We start from the raw sequence: 27,258 nt of genomic DNA on the forward strand, positions 1-27,258 counted from the left end.
ACAATAATGATGTAAAACCCCAACGGTCAAAACGACCCCCTGTGAGCAAGCACTTGGCTACAGTGGGAAGGAAAAACTCCCTTTTAACAGGAAGAAACCTCCAGCAGAACCAGGCTCAGGGAGGGGCAGTCTTCTGCTGGGACTGGTTGGGGCTGAGGGAGAGAACCGGGAAAAAGACATGCTGTGGAGGGGAGCAGAGATCGATCACTAATGATTAAATGCAGAGTGGTGCATACAGAGCAAAAAGAGAAAGAAACAGTGCATCATGGGAACCCCCCAGCAGTCTACGTCTATAGCAGCATAACTAAGGGATGGTTCAGGGTCACCTGATCCAGCCCTAACTATAAGCTTTAGCAAAAAGGAAAGTTTTAAGCCTAATCTTAAAAGTAGTATGTGTGAGTCTGTGACTATGAGTGAATATACGAGGTCTGTCCATAAAGTATCGTACCTTTTTATTTTTTTCAAAAACTATATGGATTTGATTCATATGTTTTTACGTCAGCCAAGCTTGAACCTTTGTGCGCATGCATGAGTTTTTCCACGCCTGTCGGTTGCGTCATTCGCCTGTGAGCACACCTTGTGGGAGGAGTGGTCCACCCCCTCGTCGGATTTTCATTGTCAGGAAATGGCGGAATGATTTGGGGTTTTTTTCCATCAGAATTTTTTCAGAAACTGTTAGAGACAGGCAGCTGGAAACCACTCGAAAAATTTATCTGGCTTTCGGTGAAAATTTTACGGGCTTCACAGAGAATAAGGAGTGTTACTACAGCTTTAAGGACGCCCCACAATGGCGCACGGCGTGCTGCCCTCCATGCGGCCATCGAGAGGCAGAAAACACCACATCATTTCTAAACGGATGGCTGTGTGGAGCCGGGACCATCGTGAGCAATTTCTCTGGTTATCATAAGAGCTGGACATCAGCCATTTCCCAGCAGATTTCACTTTTTACAAGAGACTTTGTCATGGAAAGCCACGCGGAGGCTTCGCGCATCAGGACCGATTCGCTGATCGAGCAAGACAAAGGAACACCTCCGTTTCGGAGTGTTAGAGGACAAGTTGAGAATAATCAAAATAAAAATAAAGATTCCGGATCCACATCCAAAAGGACTCGGGTTATTGACCAAAGACCAGCGGTCAGTCACTGAGAAAATTCCCGCCACTTCTCACCGTCGCTGTAGTCGATAGCGGCGTAATCACCGAGGAAGAGGGAGGCGGCAAAGCTGCTGACCAATGAGATCCTCTAAAACACAAAAAAGTCTGTAAGATTACTGTCATAAAGCATTTAAAGTTGTTGCTCACTGCGACCTTTAACCTCAGCACTCTGCCATCATGGAGTCAAAGTTCGCAGTGACGTGGCGTCTGTTTACCTCAGTATCCTGGAACTCCACCGGTCGCTTCTGTCTCAGTTTAGCGATCTGGTTTCCTGTAAATCGCTGCAATAACACAAACACAAAGCAAACAAGCGAAAAACAATAAACATAGTTTCATGTTTGCTCAATGCTAACTAGCCAATCTAGCAGGCATAGCTAACAGGCTAGCCTAAAAAGGTCAGTCGTTAACTCGGTGAACAGGTGAGTGACATTGACAAATGCAGGTACAGACAGAGAGACAGGTACAGACAGACAGACAGGTACAGACAGACAGACAGGTACAGACAGACACAGAAATAGACAGAGAGACAGGTACAGACAGGTACAGACAGACAGACAGGTACAGACAGACACAGAAATAGACAGAGAGACAGGTACAGACAGGTACAGACAGACAGACAGAGACAGACAGACACAGAGATAGACAGAGAGACAGGTACAGACAGGTACAGACACACAGACAGGTACAGACAGACACAGAGATAGACAGAGAGACAGGTACAGACAGACACAGACAGACAGACAGGTACAGACAGACACAGAGATAGACAGAGAGACAGGTACAGACAAATGGGTACAGACAGACAGACTGGTACAGACCGACACAGAGATAGACCAACAGACCGACACAGAGACAGACAGGTACAGACAAATGGGTACAGACAGACAGACAGACCGGTACAGACCGACACAGAGACAGACAGAGAGACAGGTACAGACAGACAGACCGGTACAGACAGACAGACAGACCGGTACAGACCGACACAGAGATAGACAGAGAGACAGGTACAGACCAACAGACAGGTACAGACAGACCGGTACAGACCGACACAGAGACAGATAGATAGACAAGTACAGACAGAGAAACAGGTACAGACAGACAGTCTCTGACCTCATAAGCTGTGGATCCAGTGATCTCTGCCAGCTTTAGACTGCCCCCTACTGCTGCCTGCAGGTACTGACACTGCTGCGTGCTGCTGGAGTCCATCCAGACCGGAGAGTCAGACACTGAGAAACTGTCCTGTGAGACACACGGACAGCGCTACTGAAGAACACTGGATCCTGGTCCTGATCCAGTCCAAGTACAGAGAGCAGCTTTCACCTGCAGCAGGTGGTGCAGCGGGCGTTCCGGGTCGAGCTCGTTCAAGGTCCGAGCCGCTCCTTTCCTCCAGTACACACTGCCGTGTTGCTGAGGGACAAAAGACACTCATTAAGGAGTCGCACGCGCATGTCCCCATGTCCACAAGGTCTGTGGACAAACGTCACATCTGAAACATTTTAATAAGATTGTAAATCTGCACAAAACTTCAGTCCCGCATCTGGATCATCTAGACTTGGATCTGGATCATCTGGACCAGGTTTTAGATCATCTGAACTAGGATCTGGATCACTGATGCGTCACTTTAATAATCTTAATTTCCAAATTAACATTTTCTTTTGTCAGTACTTGCAGTGGCCAGCAGAGGGAGCTTTGCATGGTCATTAAAGTGTTAAATGTTAAACAATTTGGTGGGTTTGTTTAATAATTAACGTTTCCTGGCGCACTCACCTGCCCGCTGCCGGACAACGCTCGGACCTGGGAGAAGTCAAACCCCGCCCCCTTCATCTTGTCCAATAGCAGGTCCAGAGCCTGAGAGCAGCCAGAGATACACAGACCAATCAGACAACAGCCTGATAGACAAACACTGGGCCTGTTTGATGATGAGTAAGGTCGGTGCCAGAGGTCAAAGGTCATACCTTCACCCACATGAGCACGGGAGACGTGACGGTGAGCCGGTCCGAGTGCAGGTGGACGCCGCCCTCGGTCCTGAGACACAGAGACACCAGGAGCATCAGGACTGTGCTGATTCTTATTGATTACTGTGATCAGGTCATGTGCTTTATTCATGAGATAAGTTTTTTTCTTTCAATCAACTAATTACAGAGGTGAAAGTGGTGAAAAAAAGAAAAAAGAAGCTGAAACCCAAAGTTACTGGGGGGGGGGGGGGGAGTCCTGTGGACAAATTAGCTGTTCTATTTGCATATCGAAAGAACAAATTAACAATCGTTAACAGACCGTTTATATCACAAACACAGACTGCCATCAATCTAAAAGCGAATGATATTATAACGATCAATATTATCATCCTGAGGACCCCTGAGCTGCCCAACAAGGTGCCTGATGTAAAAAAGACAAGCCACTCAGCACTGACCTCAAAAATGACCCAGGAGACAAAAACAATTAATACAAATAATGAATAATCAACTAATTTCAGCTGTAATTATTTAAACTTCCACTAGGGGTCCATTCTACCATTTAGATTAAAAAAAAAATGTTAAATGAAATACTGCCACCTAGTGGACGTGTGTTTAATACGGTAAAGCAAATGTGACCATCTGCAAACATCATCGTCAAACAGCGGCATCATTGTGACAGGCAGAAAACATCATCATCAGCTCTCATGTGCCCCCTAGTGGACATAGTTTGAAACACTTGTGGCACAAATTTTGCACTGAATATTATGATTCATAATAATAATTAATAACAACAACAATAACTATTATTAGTAATATTATTATGAATAATAATAACTATTATTAGTATCATATTATTATTATCAATTAATAACAATTATAATAATTATTGTTGTTATTAATTATTATTACTCATAATACTTATAATAATAAAAGTGTGTGTGGCTTCACCTGAACTCTGGCAGCTCAGAATCAAACTGGACATTGTTCTGATGAACCACGTTCAGGTTTTGGTCGATCACCACCACCTTCACCTTCACCACACACAGAAGAAGAAGAACTGAAGTTTAAGTTGTGGATGACGATTCATAACGAATAAATGATATTTGGCTGTAAATCTGGACGGTGGTTCAGTTCTCGGTGGTTTTGATCATCTCAGGTTTCAGTCGGTGTCTCACTCTCCACCAAAAATAAACCAAGAAAAAGCGTGTTGACCAGTTTGATTCTAGTTCAGTTCAATCTGTCCCACAGCTACCGTGTGTGTGTTTGGATCCGCCGGTGTGCTGAGTGTTAATCAGACCTCCGAGTGTGTGTTTAGTCTGTGCGTGTGTTTGGATCCGCCGGTGTGCTGAGTGTTAATCAGACCTCCGAGTGTGTGTTTAGTCTGTGTGTGTGTGTTTGGATCCGTCGGTGTGCTGAGTGTTAATCACACCTCCGAGTGTGTGTTTAGTCTGTGCGTGTGTTTGGATCCGTCGGTGTGCTGAGTGTTAATCAGACCTCCGAGTGTGTGTTTAGTCTGTGCGTGTGTTTGGATCCGCCGGTGTGCTGAGTGTTAATCAGACCTCCGAGTGTGTGTTTAGTCTGTGCGTGTGTTTGGATCCGCCGGTGTGCTGAGTGTTAATCAGACCTCCGAGTGTGTGTTTAGTCTGTGCGTGTGTTTGGATCCGCCGGTGTGCTGAGTGTTAATCACACCTCCGAGTGTGTGTTTAGTCTGTGCGTGTGTTTGGATCCGCCGGTGTGCTGAGTGTTAATCACACCTCCGAGTGTGTGTTTAGTCTGTGCGTGTGTTTGGATCCGCCGGTGTGCTGAGTGTTAATCACACCTCCGTGTGTGTTTAGTCTGTGCGTGTGTTTGGATCTGCCGGTGTGCTGAGTGTTAATCAGACCTCCGAGTGTGTGTTTAGTCTGTGCGTGTGTTTGGATCCGCCGGTGTGCTGAGTGTTAATCAGACCTCCGAGTGTGTGTGTGTTTGGATCCGTCGGTGTGCTGAGTGCTAATCAGACCTCCGAGTGTGTGTTTAGTCTGTGTGTGTGTGTTTGGATCCGTCGGTGTGCTGAGTGTTAATCAGACCTCCGAGTGCGTGTTTAATCTGTGCGTGTGTTTGGATCCGTTGGTGTGCTGAGTGTTAATCAGACCTCTGAGTGCGTGTTTAATCTGTGCGTGTGTTTGGATCCGTTGGTGTGCTGAGTGTTAATCAGACCTCTGAGTGCGTGTTTAATCTGTGCGTGTGTTTGGATCCGTTGGTGTGCTGAGTGTTAATCAGACCTCTGAGTGCGTGTTTAATCTGTGCGTGTGTTTGGATCCGTTGGTGTGCTGAGTGTTAATCAGACCTCTGAGTGCGTGTTTAATCTGTGCGTGTGTTTGGATCCGTTGGTGTGCTGAGTGTTAATCAGACCTCTGAGTGTGTGTTTAGTCTGTGTGTGTGTGTTTGGATCCGTTGTTGTGCTGAGTGTTAATCAGACCTCTGAGTGTGTGTTTAGTCTGTGTGTGTGTGTTTGGATCCGTCGGTGTGCTGAGTGTTAATCAGACCTCCGAGTGTGTGTTTAGTCTGTGCGTGTGTTTGGATCCGCCGGTGTGCTGAGTGTTAATCAGACCTCCGAGTGTGTGGGTGTTTGGATCCGTCGGTGTGCTGAGTGTTAATCAGACCTCCGAGTGCGTGTTTAATCTGTGCGTGTGTTTGGATCCGTTGGTGTGCTGAGTGTTAATCAGACCTCCGAGTGTGTGTTTAATCTGTGCGTGTGTTTGGATCCGTTGGTGTGCTGAGTGTTAATCAGACCTCTGAGTGTGTGTTTAGTCTGTGTGTGACGTCACTTTACCTGCTTTGATTGATCCTTATTCAATAAAAAGGTACATCAGTTTACTCTTTGATGTGTATTTTGGTCATTTGACCCTGTAGATTCTCTAATGATTGTGACGTCAGCTGCCATCACAGTTTATCTGCTGACTGAGATCAGATGTTCAGATCCAGGATCTGATCTCTGATCCTGGTCTGGAGCAGCTCCACGGACTGACTCTCTGGGGGCTTTTATGTCCTGACACGTCTCACTCTCCCACATAGACATTATATACATAGACGCGTCATGACTTGCTGCAATGTAATCCACATACTCTCACGCGCACCACAAGCTCAGGCAGCGGACGCTCTCGTTTTAGCTGAACAACTATACAGTTTCTGTATATTCTGTGTTAATCCGATAACCGATAATTATCAAAGATAATGTTTTCATTATCGGATTATCTTTTTAGATAACTTTAAAAAAACATTATCGGACTAATTATCTTGTGATAAATTTTTGTCCAATAATGTTTAGACCGATAACATGGTAAATAAAGCTGAACAGCTACAAACATTTATCAAATTTAAAATCAGTTGAGCACCAACCTGTTAAATGTTTCACAGAAGATGTGTAGTTCTACCGTCTGCAAAACAGAGAAGAGCTGCTTCTATAAGAAACTGCTCTATCCTCTGCAGGCAGAGATAAGATAAAACTTTATTGATCTGACAGAGGAGAAATTCACCTTTTACGTCAGCTTTTAAAAAACACACAAGATGGGTGCAAGTAGAAGAAAATGTTCATCAACAGCATGTGCAAGAATAAGCAATAATAATAATACTTGCAACAGTACAATAAAATAAGAAAATGAGGTAGAAATAGAATATATATATATATATATATATATATATATATATATATATATATATACACATGCACACATGTATACACATACACATATGCATATATATATAAACATGATTGGGACTGAAAAGGAGATAGGAGCATCTTCTTTACAATATGTGAAATGGAATTTAGATGTGATAAGGTGACATTAGTGCAGGGATTTGTAAACAAGTTGTTATTGCACATGATTTGTGGACATATTAATATTGCACATGATTTGTGGACATATTAATAATATTGCAGAAGATATGTGGACATATTAATAATATTGCACATGATTTGTGGACATATTAATATTGCACATGATTTGTGGACATAATATTGCAGAAGATATGTGGACATATTAATAATATTGCAGAAGATTTGTGGACATATTAATAATATTGCACATGATTTGTGGACATATTAATATTGCACATGATTTGTGGACATATTAATAATATTGCAGAAGATATGTGGACATATTAATAATATTGCATTGCACATGATTTGTGGACATAATAATATTGCAGAAGATATGTGGACATATTAATAATATTGCACATGATTTGTGGACATATTAATAATACTGCAGAAGATTTGTGGACATATTAATAATATTGCACATGATTTGTGGACATATTAATAATATTGCAGAAGATTTGTGGACATATTAATAATACTGCACATGATTTGTGGACATTAATAATATTGCAGAAGATATGTGGACATATTAATAATATTGCAGAAGATTTGTGGACATATTAGTAATATTGCACATGATTTGTGGACATATTAATAATACTGCAGAAGATTTGTGGACATATTAATAATATTGCACATGATTTGTGGACATTTTAATAATATTGCACATGAGTTGTGGACATACGTGTTGATAACCATTCGTAAAATTCAGGCAGTTTTCGATGGCATCCAGTCGAGTGAGTATCCGAGAAATTGTTTAACAGCTGGGCATGTTCAAACTTGTCCTGTAATGCTTCCAACGGAGGTGTTTTCCTGTGGCGCCGCGCCATGAGCGGCTGGGTGCCGACGCGCAAATCCATCCGCACGTCTTTCATTACAAAATCTCCTTTAACAGTGGTATGTCCGGATAAACTGCTGATCCCGACCTCTTCTGAAAGTTCTCTGTTATCTCACGACGTCCTGGGTCAACAGAGGCTTAAATTTGGAAGTTTTCAGCTCGAAACAGGCTGACGACGGCGGCTCGGGGCGCGGCTCGGGGCGTGGCGCGCCGTCCGGCTCCGTGGGCTGTCCTTAAAACGACAGTAACACTCCATAATCTCTCATCAGCCGTTAATATTTTCACCGAAAACCGTCTGAATTTCTCGAATGGTGTCCACTTGGATGTGCCTTACAGTTTCAGAAAAAATTTTGATCAAGCAAAGCGCCAGTCTCTCAGGAAGAAGTCAGACAAAGGAATTCCGATGAGGGGGGTGGACCAGTGCTCACTCAAAGCCTGCCCACAGGCGAATGACGCAACCGACAGGCGTGAAAAAACTCATGCATGCGCATGAGGGTTCAAGCTTGTCTGATGCAATCACACGTGATTCAAATCCATATAGTTTTTGAAAAAATAAAAAGGTCGGTTTCTTTTCTAATAGACCTCGTATTAATAATATTGCACGTGATTTGTGGACATATTATTGCATGTGGTTATTTCACAGTGTTATTGTTCAGCCTGACAGCAGCAGGGAGGAACGACCTGTGGTATCGTTCCTTCTTGCACTGAGGGTGCCTCAGTCTGTCACTGAATGAGCTGCTCAGCTCCACTACAGTCTGGTGCAGAGGGTGAGAGGAGTTGTCCATGATGGATTTGAACTTGGTTAACACCCTCCTCTCAGCCACCTCCTCCAGAGAGTCCAGAGGACAGCCCAGGACAGAGCTGGACTTCCTAACCAGCTTGTTCAGTCTCTTTCTCTCCCGCTCCCGCTCTGTGCTGCCAGGGGCCCAACAGACGACAGCATAGAGGAGAGCTGAGACTACAACAGAGTCATAGAAGGTCTTAAGCAGAGGTCTGTAGTGGGCCGGTTCCTTGGTGTGCGGTGTTTTGGGAACCAGGACCACACAGGAGGTCTTCCACAGGGTGGGGACCACCCCCAGGCTGAGGCTCTTGTTGAAGATGTGGCTGAGGACCTCACAGAGCTCATCTGCACAGGTCCTCAGCAGCCTCAGGGAGATCCCATCAGGTCCTGCTGCTTTCCTCTGCTTTATCTGCAGCAGCTGGCCTCTCACCTCAGTCAGAGTTACAGTGAGGGGGGAGGGAGGGGGGAGCTGAGGTGTGAGCTGAGGTGTACTGGTGGTGAATACAGTCCAGGGGAGGAGGGACAAAGTCCGGGGTGCAGTGGAGGTGACCAGGGGGTAGAAGGTGGGTGGACAGAGGGACTGGAGGGCTGGCTGCTGGAGAGCCGGGAGCAGGCAGGAGGGCAGGCGTGGAGGAGCCAAAACGTTAAAAGTAGCTGTTTAGCTCCTCTGCAAACCGAAAATCTCCATCTGCAGTCCTGCTGGCATCCTGCCCAAAATCCGGAGGCGGTCTTGAGACATCTCCACATGTCCCTGACGTTGTTCTTGGCCAGCTGCTCCTCCATCTTCTCTCCATACACCTTCTTGGCTGCACGGATCTTCCACTGGAGCTCCTGTTGGGCTCTACGCTGCTCCTCTCTGTCTCCCGAGTTGAAAGCCCTCTTCTTCTGGTTCATCAGAACCTTCAGCTCAGGGGTCACCCAGGGGTGGTTGTTGGGAAAGCACCATACCCTCCGGGTGGGCAAAGGAGAACTAGTCACCAAAAAAAAAAAAAAAAAAAAAAAAATTTCTTTTAACCCCATACTTACGTGGGCAATATCACCCAAGTCATCCAGAGGCATACATTTTTAACTAATGGTTCAAATTTTAACCAAACTAATTTCGGACAAGTTATTTAAATTAACATCACGTCTGAAGTTTTATAAAGTGAAAATATCAGATATATGTTTTAGTTTTAAAGTAATGCGCTAATTTTTAAGGTTTTAGTGTGGACATGCTGTGTCCAGGTGCATTATGGGTAGGATATGGTAATCTCAGTACATTCACGACATGTGAAATGCATTTCAGACACTCTGTTCAGGCTCCACGGACAACAGCATTAAACTCTAGTGCCTAAAACTAAAACTCTCGTGAATATATTCTCTGGGTTTATAGACGTTGTTATTGTGTTTGCGTTTGTTAAATTCCACGCATCTTAAATGTAGCAGACACAGACTATCTGGAATTTTGTTTTGTCAAGTTTTCACGGTCTCTACTGCCATCTACTGGCCAGTAGTGTTCATGGCAGTATTTACCCTGAAGCTGGGCTGATATTTTCAATCACTGTACTCGGTTCCAGCTCAAACTGTACCACAGAACCGCATGCAGTTAAAGTTCAGAGCGCACGATTTATGTTCTCACACACAATGTACGTTCAAAAACCACACGTTGGACTCGTGTTTCCAGAAGCAAAATGTAAACAGAAGCTTTTTCAAATTTAATTTACATTTCTTTTTTTTTTTTTTACAAAAACTCTCGATGAGAGACATCAAAGTTTAAAAAAAACATTACAAGACAGGTCTGCGGTGTTTGCACATGCACAGTGCGAGAGGTTGGATGGTTGTAGCTCTTCAGCAACAGGATACCCTCACGACGGCCGACCAGAATATCAAACAGGTTTGATTTTCATCCGACCATACAATCGGCAATCAGAAGGTGGTCGTGAGATGTTAAACGCAGCTCGTTACTCCATGTATACTAAACGATGCATGACGCGCGATTATCCTGAAACTCAGTGCGATCCAAAAAATTCTCGCACGAATGAAAAATCAGCTGACAAAGGGCCAAAACTCGCACAGTGTAAACCCAGTTTAAGTCCTGAACATCTGGCACCAGTAGATCATGGCAGTGTTCTATTTATTTTGACACCGGTTATATCAGACGGTTATCTAATTACAACTTGGCTTTTTTGTTTTTTAAAAAATGCCTGTTTTTACAAATAAAAAAATAGAATATTTTACAAAAGCACATTTATCTGTAAACAACAGTGGTGGGCACAGTTCTGATAATCCGATAACCGATAATTATCGAAGATAAAGTTTTCATTATCGGGTTATCTTTTCAGATAACTTTGAAAACCATTATCGGACTAATTACCTCCCAATAAGTTTTTGACCGATAACTTTTAGACCATTAACGTGGTAAACAAAAGTGAACAGATGTATAGTTCTACCCTCTGCAAACAGAGGAGAGCTGCTTCTAGAAGAAACCGCTCTATCCTCTGCAGTCAAAGGAGAACTGGTCACAAAAACAAACAAACAAAGAAAAAAAAAAACTAATTTTTTTAACCCCATACTGATATGTGGCCAATATCACAAAAGCCATCCAGAGGCATACATCTTTATTACCTCCGCCAAGGAGGTTATGTTTTCGGTTGTGTTTGTTTGTTTGTTTGTTTGTTTGTCTGTCTGTTTGTCAGCAGGATAACTCAAAACGTTTTGAACGGATTTTGATGAAATTTTTTGGAGTGGCTGGAAATGTCAAGAGGAACAAGTGATTAAATTTTAGTGGTGATCCGGATCACGATCCGGATCCCGATGCTAACGCGTTAGCATGTCTATGGCATTTTCAATGTTAAAAGTTAGCATTAAGCAGTTGCAGCTGTCATCATGTTCGGGTGCATTTGTTTTCAAATTGTAATATTTCTTAAATTTATTTTTGTTTATATATTAATAATCTAATGATTATTATATACAATTTTAGAGAAAGAGACAAAAAGAAATAGATCGCTGTGCCAAGGAGGGAATCTCTTTAGGGTCAGTGACCCTATGGCCTTGTTTAGAGAAGTGTTTCATAAATGTTAATAAATTCATATATTTGCAGTTTAGTTGAATAATAAATTGAATTTTGTCTCTTATTTGTTTTTGTCTATAAGCACATGCAATATCAATATCAGTGCTCAGATGACAGTAGATTCTGGGAAAGGTGCAAGTTGCAATAAACTGTGAGGCCAAGCGCTAAGGATACATGCTATCCAGTCACAGCAGATGAAACTTTTTTTACTACTGAGCAAACATCATTGTTAGACTTTTTTAGGTTCAATGATTCCAAGGTGTGTAGATGTTATGGTGTCAGTGACCCCATGGCCTTGGCGGAGGTTTGCACTCTCTGAGTGCTTCTAGTTAACTTATGGTTCAAATAAGACTTAAACCAGACTTATTTCAGACAAGTTATTTAAATTAACGTCACTTCTGAAGTTTTATAAAGTGAAAATATCAGATATATGTTTTAGTTTTAAAGTAATGCGCTAATTTTTAAGGTTTTAGTGCGGGGCATGTTGTGTCCAGGTGCATTATGGGGTAGGGTAATCTCAGTACGTTCACGACAGGAGAAATGCATTTCAGACACTCTGATCAGGACAACAGCATTAAACTCTAGTGCCTAAAACTCACGTGAATGTATTCTCTGGGTTTATAGACGTCGTTATTGTGTTTGCGTTTATTAGATTCCGCGCATCTTAAACGTAGTAAGTAGCAACAAAGATTATCTGGAATTTTGTGTTTGCAAGTTTTCAAGGTCTCTATTGCCATCTACTGGCCAGTAGTGTTCATGGCAGTATTCAAACTGAAGCTGGGCTGATATTTTTAATCACTGTACTTGTACATTCAAAAACCACATGTCGGACTCATGTTTCCAGAAGCAAAACGTAAACAGAAGCTTTTTTTTCAAACTTAATTTACAAAAACTGCACTTTAACCGCTGCACACAGACATCACCATTAACATCACAATAATAAAACTATTTTTATATTGTGCCTAAAACTCTCATGAATATATTCTCTGGGTTTTTAGACATGTGAGAATCACAGTCTGTCTCTCCGTTATTTTCAATGGGAGCTGCCGTGAGCTACAATCGCTTCCTGATCATGTCGTTCTGGGGGAAAGTGAAGTTTGCTCTTTAACGTCTTGATTATTGTTGTTGACCAAAGTAACAAAGGTTACACACTACGCAGAGAGGGACTCAAATCCTGCAGTGCCAGGCGTGTCCCCCTTTTTAAGACAGTACGTGTCCAGGCCCATCTGAACTTTTCCAGAGAGCATATGGATGATCCAGAAGAGGATTGGGAGAATATCATGTGGTCAGATGAAACCAAAATAGAACTTTTTGGTAAAAACTCAACTCGTCGTGTTTGGACGAAGAAGAATGCTGAGTTGCATCCCAAGAAAACCATATCTACTGTGAAGCATGGGGGTGGAAACATCATGCTTTGGGGCTGTTTTTCTGCGAAGAGGACAGGACGACTGAGCCATGTTAAGGGAAGAATGAACGTGGTCATGTATCATGAGATTTTAAGCCAAAACATCCTTCCATCAGTGAGAGTGGCTGGGTCTTCCAGCATGACAATGATCCCAAACACACCACTCAGGCAACGAAGGAGTGGCTCCGTAAAAAGCATTTCAAGGTCCTGGAGTGGCCAAGCGAGTCTCCAGACCTCAACCCCATAGACAATTTGTTGAGAGAGTTGAAAGTCCGTGTTGCCCAGCGACAGCCCCAAAACATCACTGCTCTAGAGGAGATCTGCATGGAGGAATGGGCCAAAATACCAGCTACAGTGTGTGCAAACCTGGTGAAGACTTACAGGAAATGATTGACCTCTGTCATTGCCAACAAAGATTATGTTACAAAGTATTGAGTTGAACTTTTGTTACTGGCCAAATACTTATTTTCCACCATGGTTTACAAATAAATTCTTTAAAAATCCTACAATGTGATTTTCTGGATTTTTTTTTTCTCATTTTGTCTCTCGTAGTTGAAGTGTACCTATGATGAAAATTACAGACCTCTCTCATCTTTCTAAGTAGGAGAACTTGTACAATCAGGGACTGACTAAATACTTTTTTACCCAACTGTACATACTTTAATGTGTGACAGTATCCTGTATCATCACTGAATCTCTGGTGGGAAAATCTGGAAAAAATTTGGGAGTTACTCATGGAGGAGTTGAACAAGAATAACCACGGAATCCCGGTTTAATCTCTTATCCTTCTTTCCAGGTGAACCACGTGATCCAGATCCGGAGAGGGTTTTTTTCAAGGATTTATTTAATTGGCTGAAAACACCAAAGAATGATTTCAAATTGATTATAAGCCTTTTCACAGTCTCACTCGCTTCCGGGTCAAAGGGCAAGAGGTGTAAACTGCAGTCTGGAGGCATCATGACTAGGGTTGGGTATCGAGAACCGGTTCTTTTCAGGTATCGTTAAGAAATGATTCGATCCACCGACATCAATAACCTTTTTGCTAAATGATTCCCGTATCGGTCCTTCAGAGCGGCCGTTGTTTTTGGGGGTGTTTGCTAAGAAAATGAAAAGGACCCCTGCAGGGTCTGTAATTAACCGTTTCTGCAGCGCAGCTCTTCTTTGAAGCTTGAAGCAATGAAGCATTCATCAGACCCACTGCTTCGTGGTTCTTTGTTTTATTTCGCTTTATCTTAATTTTTCCCCGCTAAAACCCCAAAGAGCATATGTCTGTGAGTATTATTTACCTTTTTTACATTAAACCGACCTGTTATGGTCTTCTGAAACAGTTGATAGATGTATTTTATAACTTAAAAACGGGACCGATACTAACGTGTTAGCATGTCTGTAGCGTTTTCAATGTTAAAGTTAGCATTAAGCTGTTCGCATCACAGCATGTTTGTGTGCATTTGTTTTTTGTATAATAATTAATGGCTCAGCGTTTGTTGTTGTAAAGAGTCAAATGTATTACAAATTGTAATGTTTTTTAAATTTATTTTTGTTTATATATTAATAATAATAACACCAATAATAGTAATAACTAATAATGCTACAATACAATTTTAGAGAAAGAGACAAAAAGAACCTGATTAAAACACAACAGAAAATATAAAACCAACTAACAATGAACAAAAATAAATACATACAGAAATAAATAAGTGTTACCTGTGAACACCTAGTGACTGTCACACCTCCATTTCATCCCTGTTTTATTTAAGTTTAATGACAGTTTGTTTTGGTCAAACTAAGGGCAGCTCAGAACCTCCATGACCAGTGAAAGATCAAGGACTGAGACGTCGCCCGGTATGGCGGAGCCGGGGTCCCACCCTGGAGCCAGGCCTGGGGTTGAGGCTCGCGCGCGAGCGCCTGGTGGTCGGGCCTTAGCCCATGGGGCCCGGCCGGGCTCAGCCCGAAGAAGCAACATGGGCCCGCCCTCCTGTGGGTTCACCACCTGCAGAGGGGGCCATGGGGGTCGGGTGCAGAGAGGACTGGGTAGCGGTCGAGGGCGGGAGGCCCGGCGGCCCGGTCCATGCTCACAGCCCCTGGCTGTTGGGATGTGGAATGTCACCTCGCTGGGGGGCAAGGAGCCTGAGCTTGTGCGGGAGGTTGAGAGATACCGACTAGAGATAGTCGGGCTCACCTCCACGCACAGCATGGGTTCTGGTACCCAACTCCTGGAGAGGGGCTGGACGCTTCATTTTTCTGGCGTTGCCCACGGGGAGAGGAGGAGAGCTGGGGTTGCATTGCTTATTGACCGTTGTCAATGGCCTACGGGCCGAGCGGCAGTGCAGAGTACCCGACCTTCCTGGAGTCCCTGGGAGGGGTACTAGATAGCGCTCCGACTGGGGACTCCATTGTTCTCCTGGGGGATTTCAACGCCCACGTGGGCGGCGACAGTGAGACCTGGAGGGGGGTGATAGGGAAGCACGGCCTCCCTGATCTGAACCCGAGTGGTGTTCAGACTTCTGTGCTAGTCACAGTTTGTCCATCACAAACACCATGTTCGAGCACAAGGGTGTCCATAAGTGCACGTGGCACCAGGACACCCTGAGCCGGAGGTCGATGATCGACTTTGTAGTTGTATTATCTGACCTTCGACCACATGTCTCGGACACTCGAGTAAAGAGAGGGGCAGAGCTGTCGACCGATCACCACCTGGTGGTGAGTTGGATCCGCTGGGAGTGGAGGAAGCCGGTCAGACCTGGCAGGCCCAAATGTATCGTGAGGGTCTGCTGGGAATGACTGGCGGAACCCTCTGTCAGGGAGGTCTTCAACTCCCACCTCCGGGAGAGCTTCTCCCAGATCCCGGGGGAGGTTAGAGACATGGAGTCCGAGTGGACCATGTTCTCCACCTCCATTGTTGATGCGGCCGCTCGTAGCTGTGGTCGCAAGGTCTCTGGTGCCTGTCGCGGCGGCAATCCCCGAACCCGGTAGTACACCGGAAGTAAGGGATGCCTTTAAGCTGACGAAGGAGTCCTACTTATCTTTGTTGGTATGTGGGACCCCAGAGGCAGCTGACAGGTACCGGTAGGCCAAGCGTGCCGCAGCCCGTGCGGTCACAGAGGCAAAAACTTGGGTCTGGGAGGAGTTCGGGAGGCTATGGAGGAGGACTATCGGTCGGCCTCGAAGAGATTCTGGCAAACTGTCCGACGCCTCAGGAGGTGGAAGCAGCTCTCCACCGGCACTGTTTACGGTGCGGGTAGCAGCACTGAGGTCTAACAGAACAAGCACAGAGATGAGTCCACTGTCTGAGGCCATAAGAAGATCATTTGTAACCTTCACTAATGCTGTTTCTGTACTATGATGAATTCTAAAACGTGACTGAAACTCTTCAAATAGACCATTCATCTGCAGATGATCAGTTAGCTGTTTTACAACTACCCTTTCAAGAATTTTTGAGAGAAAAGGAAGGTTGGAGATTGGCCTATAATTAGCTAAGATAGCTGGGTCAAGTGATGGATTTTTAAGTAATGGTTTAATTACTGCCACCTTAAAAGCCTGTGGTACATAGCCAACTAATAAAGATAGATTGATCATATTTAAGATCGAAGCATTAAATAATGGTAGGGTTTCCTTGAGCAGCCTGGTAGGAATGGGGTCTAATAGACATGTTGATGGTTTGGATGAAGTAACTAATGAAAATAACTCAGACAGAATAATCGGAGAGAAAGAGTCTAACCAAATACCGGCATCACTGAAAGCAGCCAACGATAACGATACGTCTTTGGGATGGTTATGAGTAATTTTTTCTCTAATAGTTAAAATTTTATTAGCAAAGAAAGTCATGAAGTCATTACTAGTTAAAGTTAAAGGAATACTCGGCTCAATAGAGCTCTGACTCTTTGTCAGCCTGGCTACAGTGCTTAAAAGAAACCTGGGGTTGTTCTTATTTTCTTCAATTAGTGATGAGTAGTAAGATGTCCTAGCTTTACGGAGGGCTTTTTTATAGAGCAACAGACTCTTTTTCTAGTCTAAGTGAAGATCTTCTAAATTAGTGAGACGCCATTTCCTCTCCAACTTACGGGTTATCTGCTTTAAGCTGCAAGTTTGTGAGTTATACCACGGAGTCAGGCACTTCTGATTTAAAGCTCTCTTTTTCAGAGGAGCTACAGCATCCAAAGTTGTCAACAATGAGGATGTAAAACTATTGATGAGATACTCTATCTCACTTACAGAGTTTAGGTAGCTACTCTGCACTGTGTTGGTATATGGCATTAGAGAACATAAAGAAGGAATCATATCCTTAAACCTGATCTGTATCACAACAGAGCAGCGACAGATTACACTGCCCTTTGAAAAAATGATGACGGCAAATCATTCCCCGACCCGATATCTGAATTTGAGTCCGGCTGTCTGGATAATACAACCCCTGGCAAAAATTATGGAATCACCGGCCTCGGAGGATGTTCATTCAGTTGTTTAATTTTGTAGAAAAAAAGCAGATCACAGACATGACACAAAACTAAAGTCATTTCAAATGGCAACTTTCTGGCTTTAAGAAACACTATAAGAAATTAGGAAAAAAAGATTGTGGAGGTCAGTAACGGTTACTTTTTTAGACCAAGCAGAGGGAAAAAATATGGAATCACTCAATTCTGAGGAAAAAATTATGGAATCACCCTGTAAATTTTCATCCCATTTCCTTTAGGTGGTTTCTTACAGTTCGGTCACAGACGTTGACTCCAGTTTCCTCCCATTCGTTCCTCATTTGTTTTGTTGTACATTTTTCAATTTTTGAGACATATTGCTTTAAGTTTTCTGTCTTGACGCTTTGATGTCTTCCTTGGTCTACCAGTATGTTTGCCTTTAACAACCTTCCCATGTTGTTTGTATTTGTTCCAGAGTTTAGACACAGCTGACTGTGAACAACCAACATCTTTTGCAACATTGCATGATGATTTACTCTCTTTGTGTTTCTTAAAGCCAGAAAGTTGCCATTTGAAATGACTTTAGTTTTGTGTCATGTCTGTGATCTGCTTTTTTTCTACAAAATTAAACAACTGAATGAACATCCTCCGAGGCCGGTGATTCCATAATTTTTGCCAGGGGTTGTAGAGCAGCAGGACTCAATGGCACTGCTGCACAATTCACCGGACCAACACGACCCGCTGGACGCCGCGCTGCATGCCGCTGGGTCCCGCGCTGCGTGCCGCTGGGCGCCGCACTGCGTGCCTCTGGACGCCACGCTGCGTGCTGCTGGATGCTGCATGCTGCTGGACGCCGCGCTGCGTGCTGCTGGACGCCTCGCTGTGTGCTGCTGGACGCCGCGCTGCGTGCTGCTGGACGCTGCGTGCTGCTGGACGCCTCGCTGTGTGCTGCTGGATGCCTCGCTGTGTGCTGCTGGACGCCGCACTGCGTGCTGCTGGACGCTGTGTGCTGCTGGGCGCCGCGCAGCGTGCCGCGCTGCGTGCCGCGCTGTGCGCTGCTGGACGCCACGCTGCGTGCTGCTGGACGCCGCGCTGCGTGCTGCTGGATGCTGCCCTATATAAAAAAAATTATTTCGCAGTGGATTTAATGATTTGCTCTGAGACTGTCTGATAAAACCATCTCTAATCGCTCCAGAAACACAGAGGAATTTTCTACAGCAGCTTTTCTTGTGCGGGTGAAAAAAGCGTTTGTGATCATCTCAAAGGTAATTATTTATAATATTTATATTGTAATGTTTTGGTAAAACAGCTGCATTTTCACTCCTTCTTATAAGCATCTGTAAAATTATGTTTATTTTGGATTTAGGCAGTTGTTTGATGCCGTCACTGACTGACTCAGTGTCTGTTTACGTTTTTAACCTCTTGACCTTTGACCCGGCCTGGCCGCGCATGCGTATTCCCAGAGTGTGAAAAGTCTTTTTCATGAGACTGTTTCAGACTGAAGCACGTTTACAATGATAGATCTCTGAATTAACGATTACGTTTCCTGAACACATTCCTGAGGCTGGCTTGAGCCTCGGGGTTATGGACTTCCAGATCAGATGTTACAGCCTTGTTTTGTGCTCTAGAATGGGCAAAACTGGGCCTCAACATGCTTTAATTTGTACAGATTCAGCTGCTGCGTTAATGTCTTTGGAGGCTGGAGCACCACGGGGGCGGACTGACTTCATTTTTGAAATGTTAGTTGCTCTACAAAGAGCTGATATGGTGGACTCATCTGTCGCTTTTATGTGGGTACCAGCCCATGTGGGCGTGGCGGGGAACGAGGTGGCAGACCTGACTGCCAAGCAGACTCTGAGGCAGGATTTTATCAGTGTGTTTACCACATTGGGGTTCTCGGAGTCCTGAGTGCGGTGGTCAGAAAGGTGCTGAGTCAGTGGCAGTGAGAGTGGGACTCTGAGCAGAGAGGGAGGCGTCACCATCGAGTGCAGAGGGACATTAAAGGGGGAAAAGCAGCTCAGAGCAAGTGAGTTTTCAAGATTAAGGCTGGGACATTGTGGCCTGACTCCTGACCTGTGTTTGATTGGAAAAAGGACTGATGCGCTCTGCTCGTGTGGAAAAGAAGAAACCGTAAAGCATGGGTGCTCAAGTTCGGTCCTCGAGAGCCACCTTCCTTACACTCTTAGTTGTCTCCCTGCTCCAACACACCTGAATCCAATGAAAGACTCGTTAGCAGGCTTTTAATGAGCCTTTCATTGGATTCAGGTGTGTTGGAGCAGGGAGACAACTAAGAGTGTCAGGAAGGTGGCTCTCGAGGACCGAACTTGGCCACCCCTGCGCTTCTTCTTTGTCTTTCGGCTGTTCCCGTTAGGGGTTGCCACAGCAGATCAATCGTTTCCATCTCACCCTGTCCTCTGTATCTTCCTCTGTCACACCAACCACCTGCATGTCCTCTCTCAGCACATCCATGAACCTCCTCTTTGGTCTCCCTCTTCTCCTCCTGCCTGGTGGCTCCATACTCAGCATCCTTCTCCCTATATACCCTGGGTCCCTCCTCTGCACATGTCCAAACCATCTCAATCTCGCCTCTCTGACTTTGTCTCCAAACCGTCCCACCTGAGCTGTCCCTCTGATATGTTCATTCCTAATCTTGTCCATTCTTGTCACTCCCAAAGAGAATCTCAACATCTTCAGCTCTGCCACCTCCAGCTCTGCCTCCTGTCTTTTTGTTAGTGCCACCGTCTCTAAACCATACAACATAGCTGGTCTCACTACTGTTTTGTAAACTTTCCCCTTCACTCTTGCTGATATTCTTCGGTCACAAATCACTCCTGCCACCTTTCTCCACCCACTCCACCCTGCCTGCACTCTCTTCTTCACCTCTCTACCACACTCTCCCTTACTTTGAACAGTTGACCCCAAATATTTAAACTCATCTACTTTCACCACTAATACTCCTTGTAACTGCACTATTCCACTGGGCTCCCTCTCGTTCACACACATGTACTCAGTCTTGCTTCTATTGACTTTCATTCCCCTTCTCTCCAAAGCATATCTCCACTTCTCCAGACTAGACTCAACTTGCTCTCTACTCTCACTACAGATCACAATGTCATCTGCAAACATCATAGTCCATGGGGACTCCTGTCTGATCTCATCTGTCAACCTGTCCATCACCACTGCAACAAGAAAGGACTCAGAGCTGATCCTTGGTGTAATCCCAACTCCACCTTGAATGAGTCTGTCATTCCGACTGCGCATCTCACCGCTGTCACACTATTCTTGTACATGTCCTGCGCTACCCTAACATACTTCTCTGCCACTCCAGACTTCCTCATACAATGCCACAACTCTTCTCTTGGCACCCTATCATAAGCTTTTTCTAAGTCCACAAACACACAATGTAACTCTTTCTGTCCTTCTCTGTACTTTTCCAACAGTATTCTCAGAGCAAACATTGCATCTGTGGTGCTCTTTCTCGGCATGAAACCATATTGCTGCTCACAGATCTTCACCTGTTTTCTAAGCCTAGCTTCTACTACTCTTTCCCATAACTTCATGCTGTGGCTGATCAGCTTTATGCCTCTGTACTTACTGCAGCTCTGCACATCACCCTTGTTCTTGAAAATAGGAACCAGCACACTTCGTCTCCACTCCTCAGGCATCCTCTCACTTTCTAAGATTTTATTAAACAATCTGGTTAGAAACTCTACTGCCATCTCTCCTAGACATTTCCATGCCTCCATTGGAATGTCATCTGGACCAACTGCCTTTCCACTCTTCATCCTCTTCATAGCAGCCCTCACTTCTTCCTTGCTAATCTCTTGTACTTCCTGATTTACTCTCACCACATCATCCAGCCTTTTCTCTCGCTCATTTTCTTTATTCATCAGCTCTTCAAAATATTCCCTCCACCTTCTCAGCACACACTCCTCACTTGTCAGCACATTACCATGTGCATCTTTTACCACCCTAACCTGCTGCACATCCTTTCCAGCTCTGTCCCTTTGTCTGGCCAATCGGTACAAGTCCTTTTCTCCTTCCTTAATATTCAACTTCTTGTACAGCTCGCAATATGCCTTTTCCTTTGCTTTTGCCACTTCTCTTCTCATCTTACGCTGCATCTCCTTGTACTCCTGTCTACTTTCTTCATCTCTCCGACTATCCCAAAACTTTTTCGCCAACCTCTTTCTCCTTATGCTTTCCTGGACCGCTTCATTCCACCACCAAGTCTCCTTGTCTTCCTTCCACTGTCCAGATGTCATACCCAGTACTGCCCTAGCTGTCTCCCTCACCACATCTGCAGTACTTTTCCAGTTGTCCAAAATTGCTTCCCCTCCAACTAGTGCTTCTCTCACCTGCTCGCTAAATTTCACACAACAGTCTTCCTCCTTCAGCTTCCACCATCTGATCCTTTGTTGAGCTCTCACTCTCTTCTTCTTCTTTACCTCTAAAGTCATCCTACATACAACCATCCTATGCTGTCTAGTGACACTCTCTCCTGCTACCACCTTACAGTCTGCGATTTCTTTTAGCTTGCATCTCCTATAAAGAATGTAGTCCACCTGTGTGCACCTTCCTCCACTCTTATATGTTACCCTGTGCTCCTCCCTTTTCTTAAAGTAGGTATTCACCACAGCCATTTCCATCCTTTTTGCAAAATCAACTACCATCTGTCCTTCCCCATTCCTATCCTTGATACCATATCTACTCATTACTTCCTCATCACCTCTGTTCCCTTCACCAACATGCCCATTGAAGTCTGCTCCTATCACCACTCTTTCATGCTTGGGCACACTCTCCACCACCTCATCTAATACACTCCAGAAATCTTCACACTCGCTTAACCTCCAACACACTTTTAACATACTCTTCTGTTGTGTGGGGCGCTGAAGAGGAGGTACTGCTGGCCCACCACCACCAGATGGCGCCCTGCTTGGAGTGCGGGCTTCAAGCACGAGAGGGCGCCGGAACCAGTGGAGTGACAGCTGTCATCATCACCACCAGCTGTCACTCATCAACGTCAACCTCCATAAAAGCCGGACTGCAACTCCACCTCCCTGCCGAGAAATCATCTACCATACAGGTAATTTCTCTGCTAAGCTTAACTGTGACTAATAGTCTGATCTCATTTGCAGCCGTTTTCCTGTGACTGTGTCCTTATCTGCGGTATTGGCGTTTGGTCTGGACAGCGACGGCTTCGCCTCACACCCCAAACCAGACAAGTGGTTTCACAGGAGCTGTACGAGTGTGTGATTGGAGGTGGAGGTGCTCCCTCCTAACTGAACACAGACTGTGGGATTACTGAGTGTGCGTACTCACACTCATCAAACTGTTTCTGTTCTCTGCCAGCAGTACCGGGTCTGACTGCTGAAGACAGTGGCCACCTGGGGCGCAGGGCTTGGCGGCTCCGGTGTTCTTCAGATCCGTTGGTGGTGGAAGCTGTGTGGGTTCCGGCTCTTCTATCACCGGACGTCTTCTATCTTCGAGCCTGCCACACGCCACCTTGTGTATGATTGACATTCCGCACTATTGTTATTGTCTGTACTTCGTTGTGCGCTTCACAACATTAAATTGTTACTTTTTGGCTTATCCATTGTCCGTTCATTAACGCCCCCTGTTGTGGGTCCGTGTCACGACACCTTCCCAACACTCTTCCTTTAAAATGACCCCAACACCATTTCTCTTCCTGTCCTCACCATGGTACAACAACTTGTACCCACCGCCGATGCTCCTGCTCTTACTTCCCTTCCACTTGGTCTCTTGCACACACAATATGTCTACCTTTCTCCTCTCCATCATATCAGCCAGCTCTCTCCCTTTACCAGTCATACTACCAACATTCAAAGTCCCCACTCTCATTTCCACCCTTCTAGTTTTCTTCTTCTCCTGCTGTTCGTGGCAACGTTTTCCTCCTCTTCTTCGTCATCTTCGCCCAGCAGTAGCCCAATTTCCACTGGCACCCTGTTGGACAATAGCACCGGTGGCGGACGTTGTTAACCCGGGCCGCGACTGATCCGGTATGGGAATTCGATTCTGAGTCTGCATAGTTGGGTTGGCTTGTTTTACGCCGGATGCCCTTCCTGACGCAACCCTCCTCATTTATCCGGGCTTGGGACCGGCACTCAGAATGTACTGGCTGCACACCCCATGTGGCACCCCTGCGCTAGCTGGTCAAATTGATGCCGATGTCCCACTGGACCAAGAACCATCATTTCAGTCTTATCAGAGTTTAAAAGTAGGAAGTTTCTAGACATCCAGCTTAATTAATTCAGTTCTTAATTCAAGCATTTATTGTCATTGCCACAAAGAACAATGAAATTATGTCTGGAGCATCCACATGCATAATAAAAAAAAGTGCAACCAGTGTAATAAATAGCCCCTAAATACCCCATGTAAACATTTATAACATTAGTACAGTGACATTTTTGACAGCAATATCAAAACAAGATGTTGATAAAATGCATTAAAGACGAAAAACATGAGCACCCCTGCCGTAAAGCATGTGTCCTGATGGAGTGTCTCACCTATAAAGTGGAGAGAAGGCACCTCTAGGGCTGAAATGATGAATCAAGTAATTCGAATAATTCGAGTACAAAAAATGTTCGAGGCAAATTCTTTGCCTTGAAGCTTTGTTTAAAGCTGTAGTACATATGCCAGGCCTGTAGGTGGCACTGTAGCACTCCCACAAAAACCGGGAAGAAGACTGTAGAGCATGCCCATAACCATTTGCTCTATTGGTGTATCCCATAATGAGTGTGTGTTTGTGAATCAGTAGGCATTTGTTTGTGGATCCCTGTGGATTTCGCAAAAAGAATGTCTCAAAATCACGTCGCAGAGGAAAGCGATGAATGCGTGTAATTGGTGATCCACAAATGCTGAAACTCAATTCACAAATACAATTTCCAGTTTTACAAATGGAATTTTTTTTTTTTACAAATTAAGTTTTATATTTGCAAATACAACATTATTTGCAAAGACCAATTTACAAGTTACAAATATGAAATTTGCATTTGTGGATATCTGAACACATTTGCAAATCAATGATTATTTGTAGATCACCCTGTGTGCATTTACAAATATTAATGAGACAATTTTAACCCCATAGACAAACAGTGTTGTAAAGAACAATAATCAAGACATTAAAGAGCAAACTTCACTTTCCCCCAGAACAACATGATCAGGAAGCGATTGTAGCTCACAGCAGCTCCCATTGAAAATAACGGAGAGACAGACTGTGATTCTCACGTTTACATAAAACAAACACAATAACAACGTCTATAAACCCAGACAATATATTCATGAGAGTTTTAGGCACAATATAAAAATAGTTTTATGTTGTGATGTTAATGGTGTTGTCCGTGTGCAGCGGTTAAAGTGCAGCGTGATCAGAGAGTCTCAATGCAGTTCTCAATGTTACTGAGATCTTGCAGTGCGGCGACCTCTCTGAAGTTTTGCGGGATTTGAAACGTCAGTAGGGCAAATAAAAATAGAGACCTGGAATGGACGTCACGTGACTAGCGGCGTGCAGCACGGCGGCCATTACTAAGGATGGACAGAGACCTTGAGCCAGTTAAACAAGTGAAATGAGGGAAAAAAAAGGCAGCCAGTGCTTCACCATCAACTGCACCAACTACAAAAACAAATTCTCCAAATACTAAAATGAACTGTACAAGAGCCTTAATGTAATTATGTAAAACAAATGTCTATTTTAAAGTCGTTATGTCATAATTTAATATCAATATACTGAGACTATAACTCAACACCATAAGTTCTTTTCATTAAGCTGTGTTCACATGCGGAAACAAAAATGTTTAAATATATTTATGTCTATATACTTGCAGTGTTTAATATGATATGTTCATGGTGGTGACAGGAGGCATTTAAATTTGAACAGTGTGGTTGGATGGGATGGAGGAGGTACTTTTTACCCTGACTGAGGGTCAAAAGTCATAAATTCTGAATGGCTTTATATCTACTTGGAATAAAATGTTAGTAAAAATCAGATATATGTTGTTGTCATTAAAAGACTAGTAATAATATTACAGTGGAAAAAGCAGCAAGATAAATGAGCACAATGGCAAGACTTCAGATTTATATTTTAATACATAAGGATTGTTTATCCAGACGTGTATGGGTTCATTAGAGCTTTGAATCAGCATAAATACAACTTACAAGGCTTCATTTATAAAAATCCATCGAGAATTAACAGAATAGTATATTTTTCCCCAAATTTCCACACTTTACATAAAACATTTTTTTCTACCCAGGCATGTATGGGTTCATTAGAAAGAGCAATTAAAGGGCTTTAAAACAAGCCTACTTTTATTAAAATCTGTTAACAAATGGTGACAATAGAGAGAGAAAAGCAGCACAGTTTGTCAGAATTTCCCCAAATTTCTGAATTTTACATAAACTTTTTTTTCACCCACACATGCATAGGTTCATTGGAAAGAGCTTTCAAATGGCTTTAAAACAAGCCTACATTTATTAAAATTCGTTAAGAAATAGCGACGCTAGTGCAAAAAAAGCAGTCAGTTTATTATTGATGATCTGCACATCTCCACCCTTAGTAATGGCGCCGCCCTGTGGTTAGTGACGGTAACAGATTGAGGCGCGCACGAACATTCCAGGTTTATAACTAATGTAGCAGGTGATGCTACAAAATTTACAAAGCCACATGCTGAGTAAAATAAAGCCTTTTAAGAGAAAGGGTCTGTGCTGATCGTCCATTTAAAGTGAAGCAGTGTGTTTTTAGATGTATATTTTGTCTCCACTGGCTGCTCTCCACCTCCACAGATGAAGCGAAAGGAAGCACACTTTAAATGAATCATGTTTAACTATTCAAAAAATGCCTAGATTCAGATTTGATAAGAGTTTTTATCAACAGGCTGTAGAGTTAATTTATCAGTGCAGCTGTTGTGGAAATGTTGCACTCCACAGCTGTTTTTTCAAAGGCTTTGTTATTCACCAAGTGTCCACAGAAAACAAGGAATTTGACTCTGTTCGGCATGTAGAAATATACACTAAACACTGAATAAATCACAGCAATAAAAAGTGCAAATGAAACGTGCAATAAGAAAAAAAAAAAAAGAATGTCCTGTCTGCAGACTGAAGATTTCACACCTGGGCTTATGGTTTGACAAAGCTCCAAAAGTCTTAATAATGTGAAAAAATAAATAATGACCTAAACAGAGAGAGGGAACATCCTAAAGTTAAACATCTGCATGACGACACAGCGACATTGTGCCATTGCTTAGGGAGAGCCCTGCCACGACTGATATTGTTTAAAAAATACAAAAGTACTTTTTTATCCGATTACGCAATTAATCGATAAAATAATCGATAGAAAACTCGATTCCAAAAATATTTGATAGCTGCAGCCCTAGGCGCCTCTATAAAAAAATCTCTCTGCAGACTCTTCTTGGTCCAGATAGACACAGAGAGGAAGTTTTTGTGTAGTTTATTTACTGCACAAATCTCCATCTAAAGATTTGTGTAAACCCGCGTAGTACTGACAGCAACCTGTGAGAGGCAGCAACACGCCCGGGGGCGTCTAGTCTGCCGGAAACATAAAAGAAGAAGAAGACTGAAGCGCGTGCGTGCGAGTTCAAAGTTCACCAGCGCAAACACGCTCGAAATTAAACTTTTTAACGCAACGCTGACGCAAAAAAACAAACTTCTGCCACAGCTGCGCGGAATGCGCGTGCGTTAAACTTATTCTTTTTTTTTACCTGCTGTGTGCTGAAATCGAAGCCCAGAAACATGACGATCAGACACCAACACACCGGAAACACGTCATGACGGGAAACA

The 27,258-nt window shown here is 43.8% G+C and overlaps 1 protein-coding gene across 1 annotated transcript in view; it reads right to left on the bottom strand.

The window, feature by feature from the left end:
- xylb (xylulokinase homolog (H. influenzae)) overlaps positions 1–27,258 on the bottom strand; it is a gene marked incomplete at its 3' end in the record, with an annotated part of 52,682 nt that extends 25,424 nt beyond the window's left edge. The window contains exons 1-8 of the mRNA XM_034183453.1: positions 27,180–27,258; positions 4,056–4,138; positions 3,108–3,177; positions 2,920–3,000; positions 2,473–2,559; positions 2,263–2,391; positions 1,368–1,433; positions 1,168–1,240 (exon numbers count right to left, since the gene is read on the bottom strand). Of these exons, the coding sequence (XP_034039344.1) occupies positions 1,168–1,240; positions 1,368–1,433; positions 2,263–2,391; positions 2,473–2,559; positions 2,920–3,000; positions 3,108–3,177; positions 4,056–4,138; positions 27,180–27,212 (622 nt within the window). The remainder of the gene's footprint in view (positions 1–1,167; positions 1,241–1,367; positions 1,434–2,262; positions 2,392–2,472; positions 2,560–2,919; positions 3,001–3,107; positions 3,178–4,055; positions 4,139–27,179) is intronic.

The sequence above is a fragment of the Thalassophryne amazonica genome, chromosome 1 (assembly GCF_902500255.1).
Source record: "Thalassophryne amazonica chromosome 1, fThaAma1.1, whole genome shotgun sequence".
NCBI lineage: Eukaryota > Metazoa > Chordata > Actinopteri > Batrachoidiformes > Batrachoididae > Thalassophryne > Thalassophryne amazonica.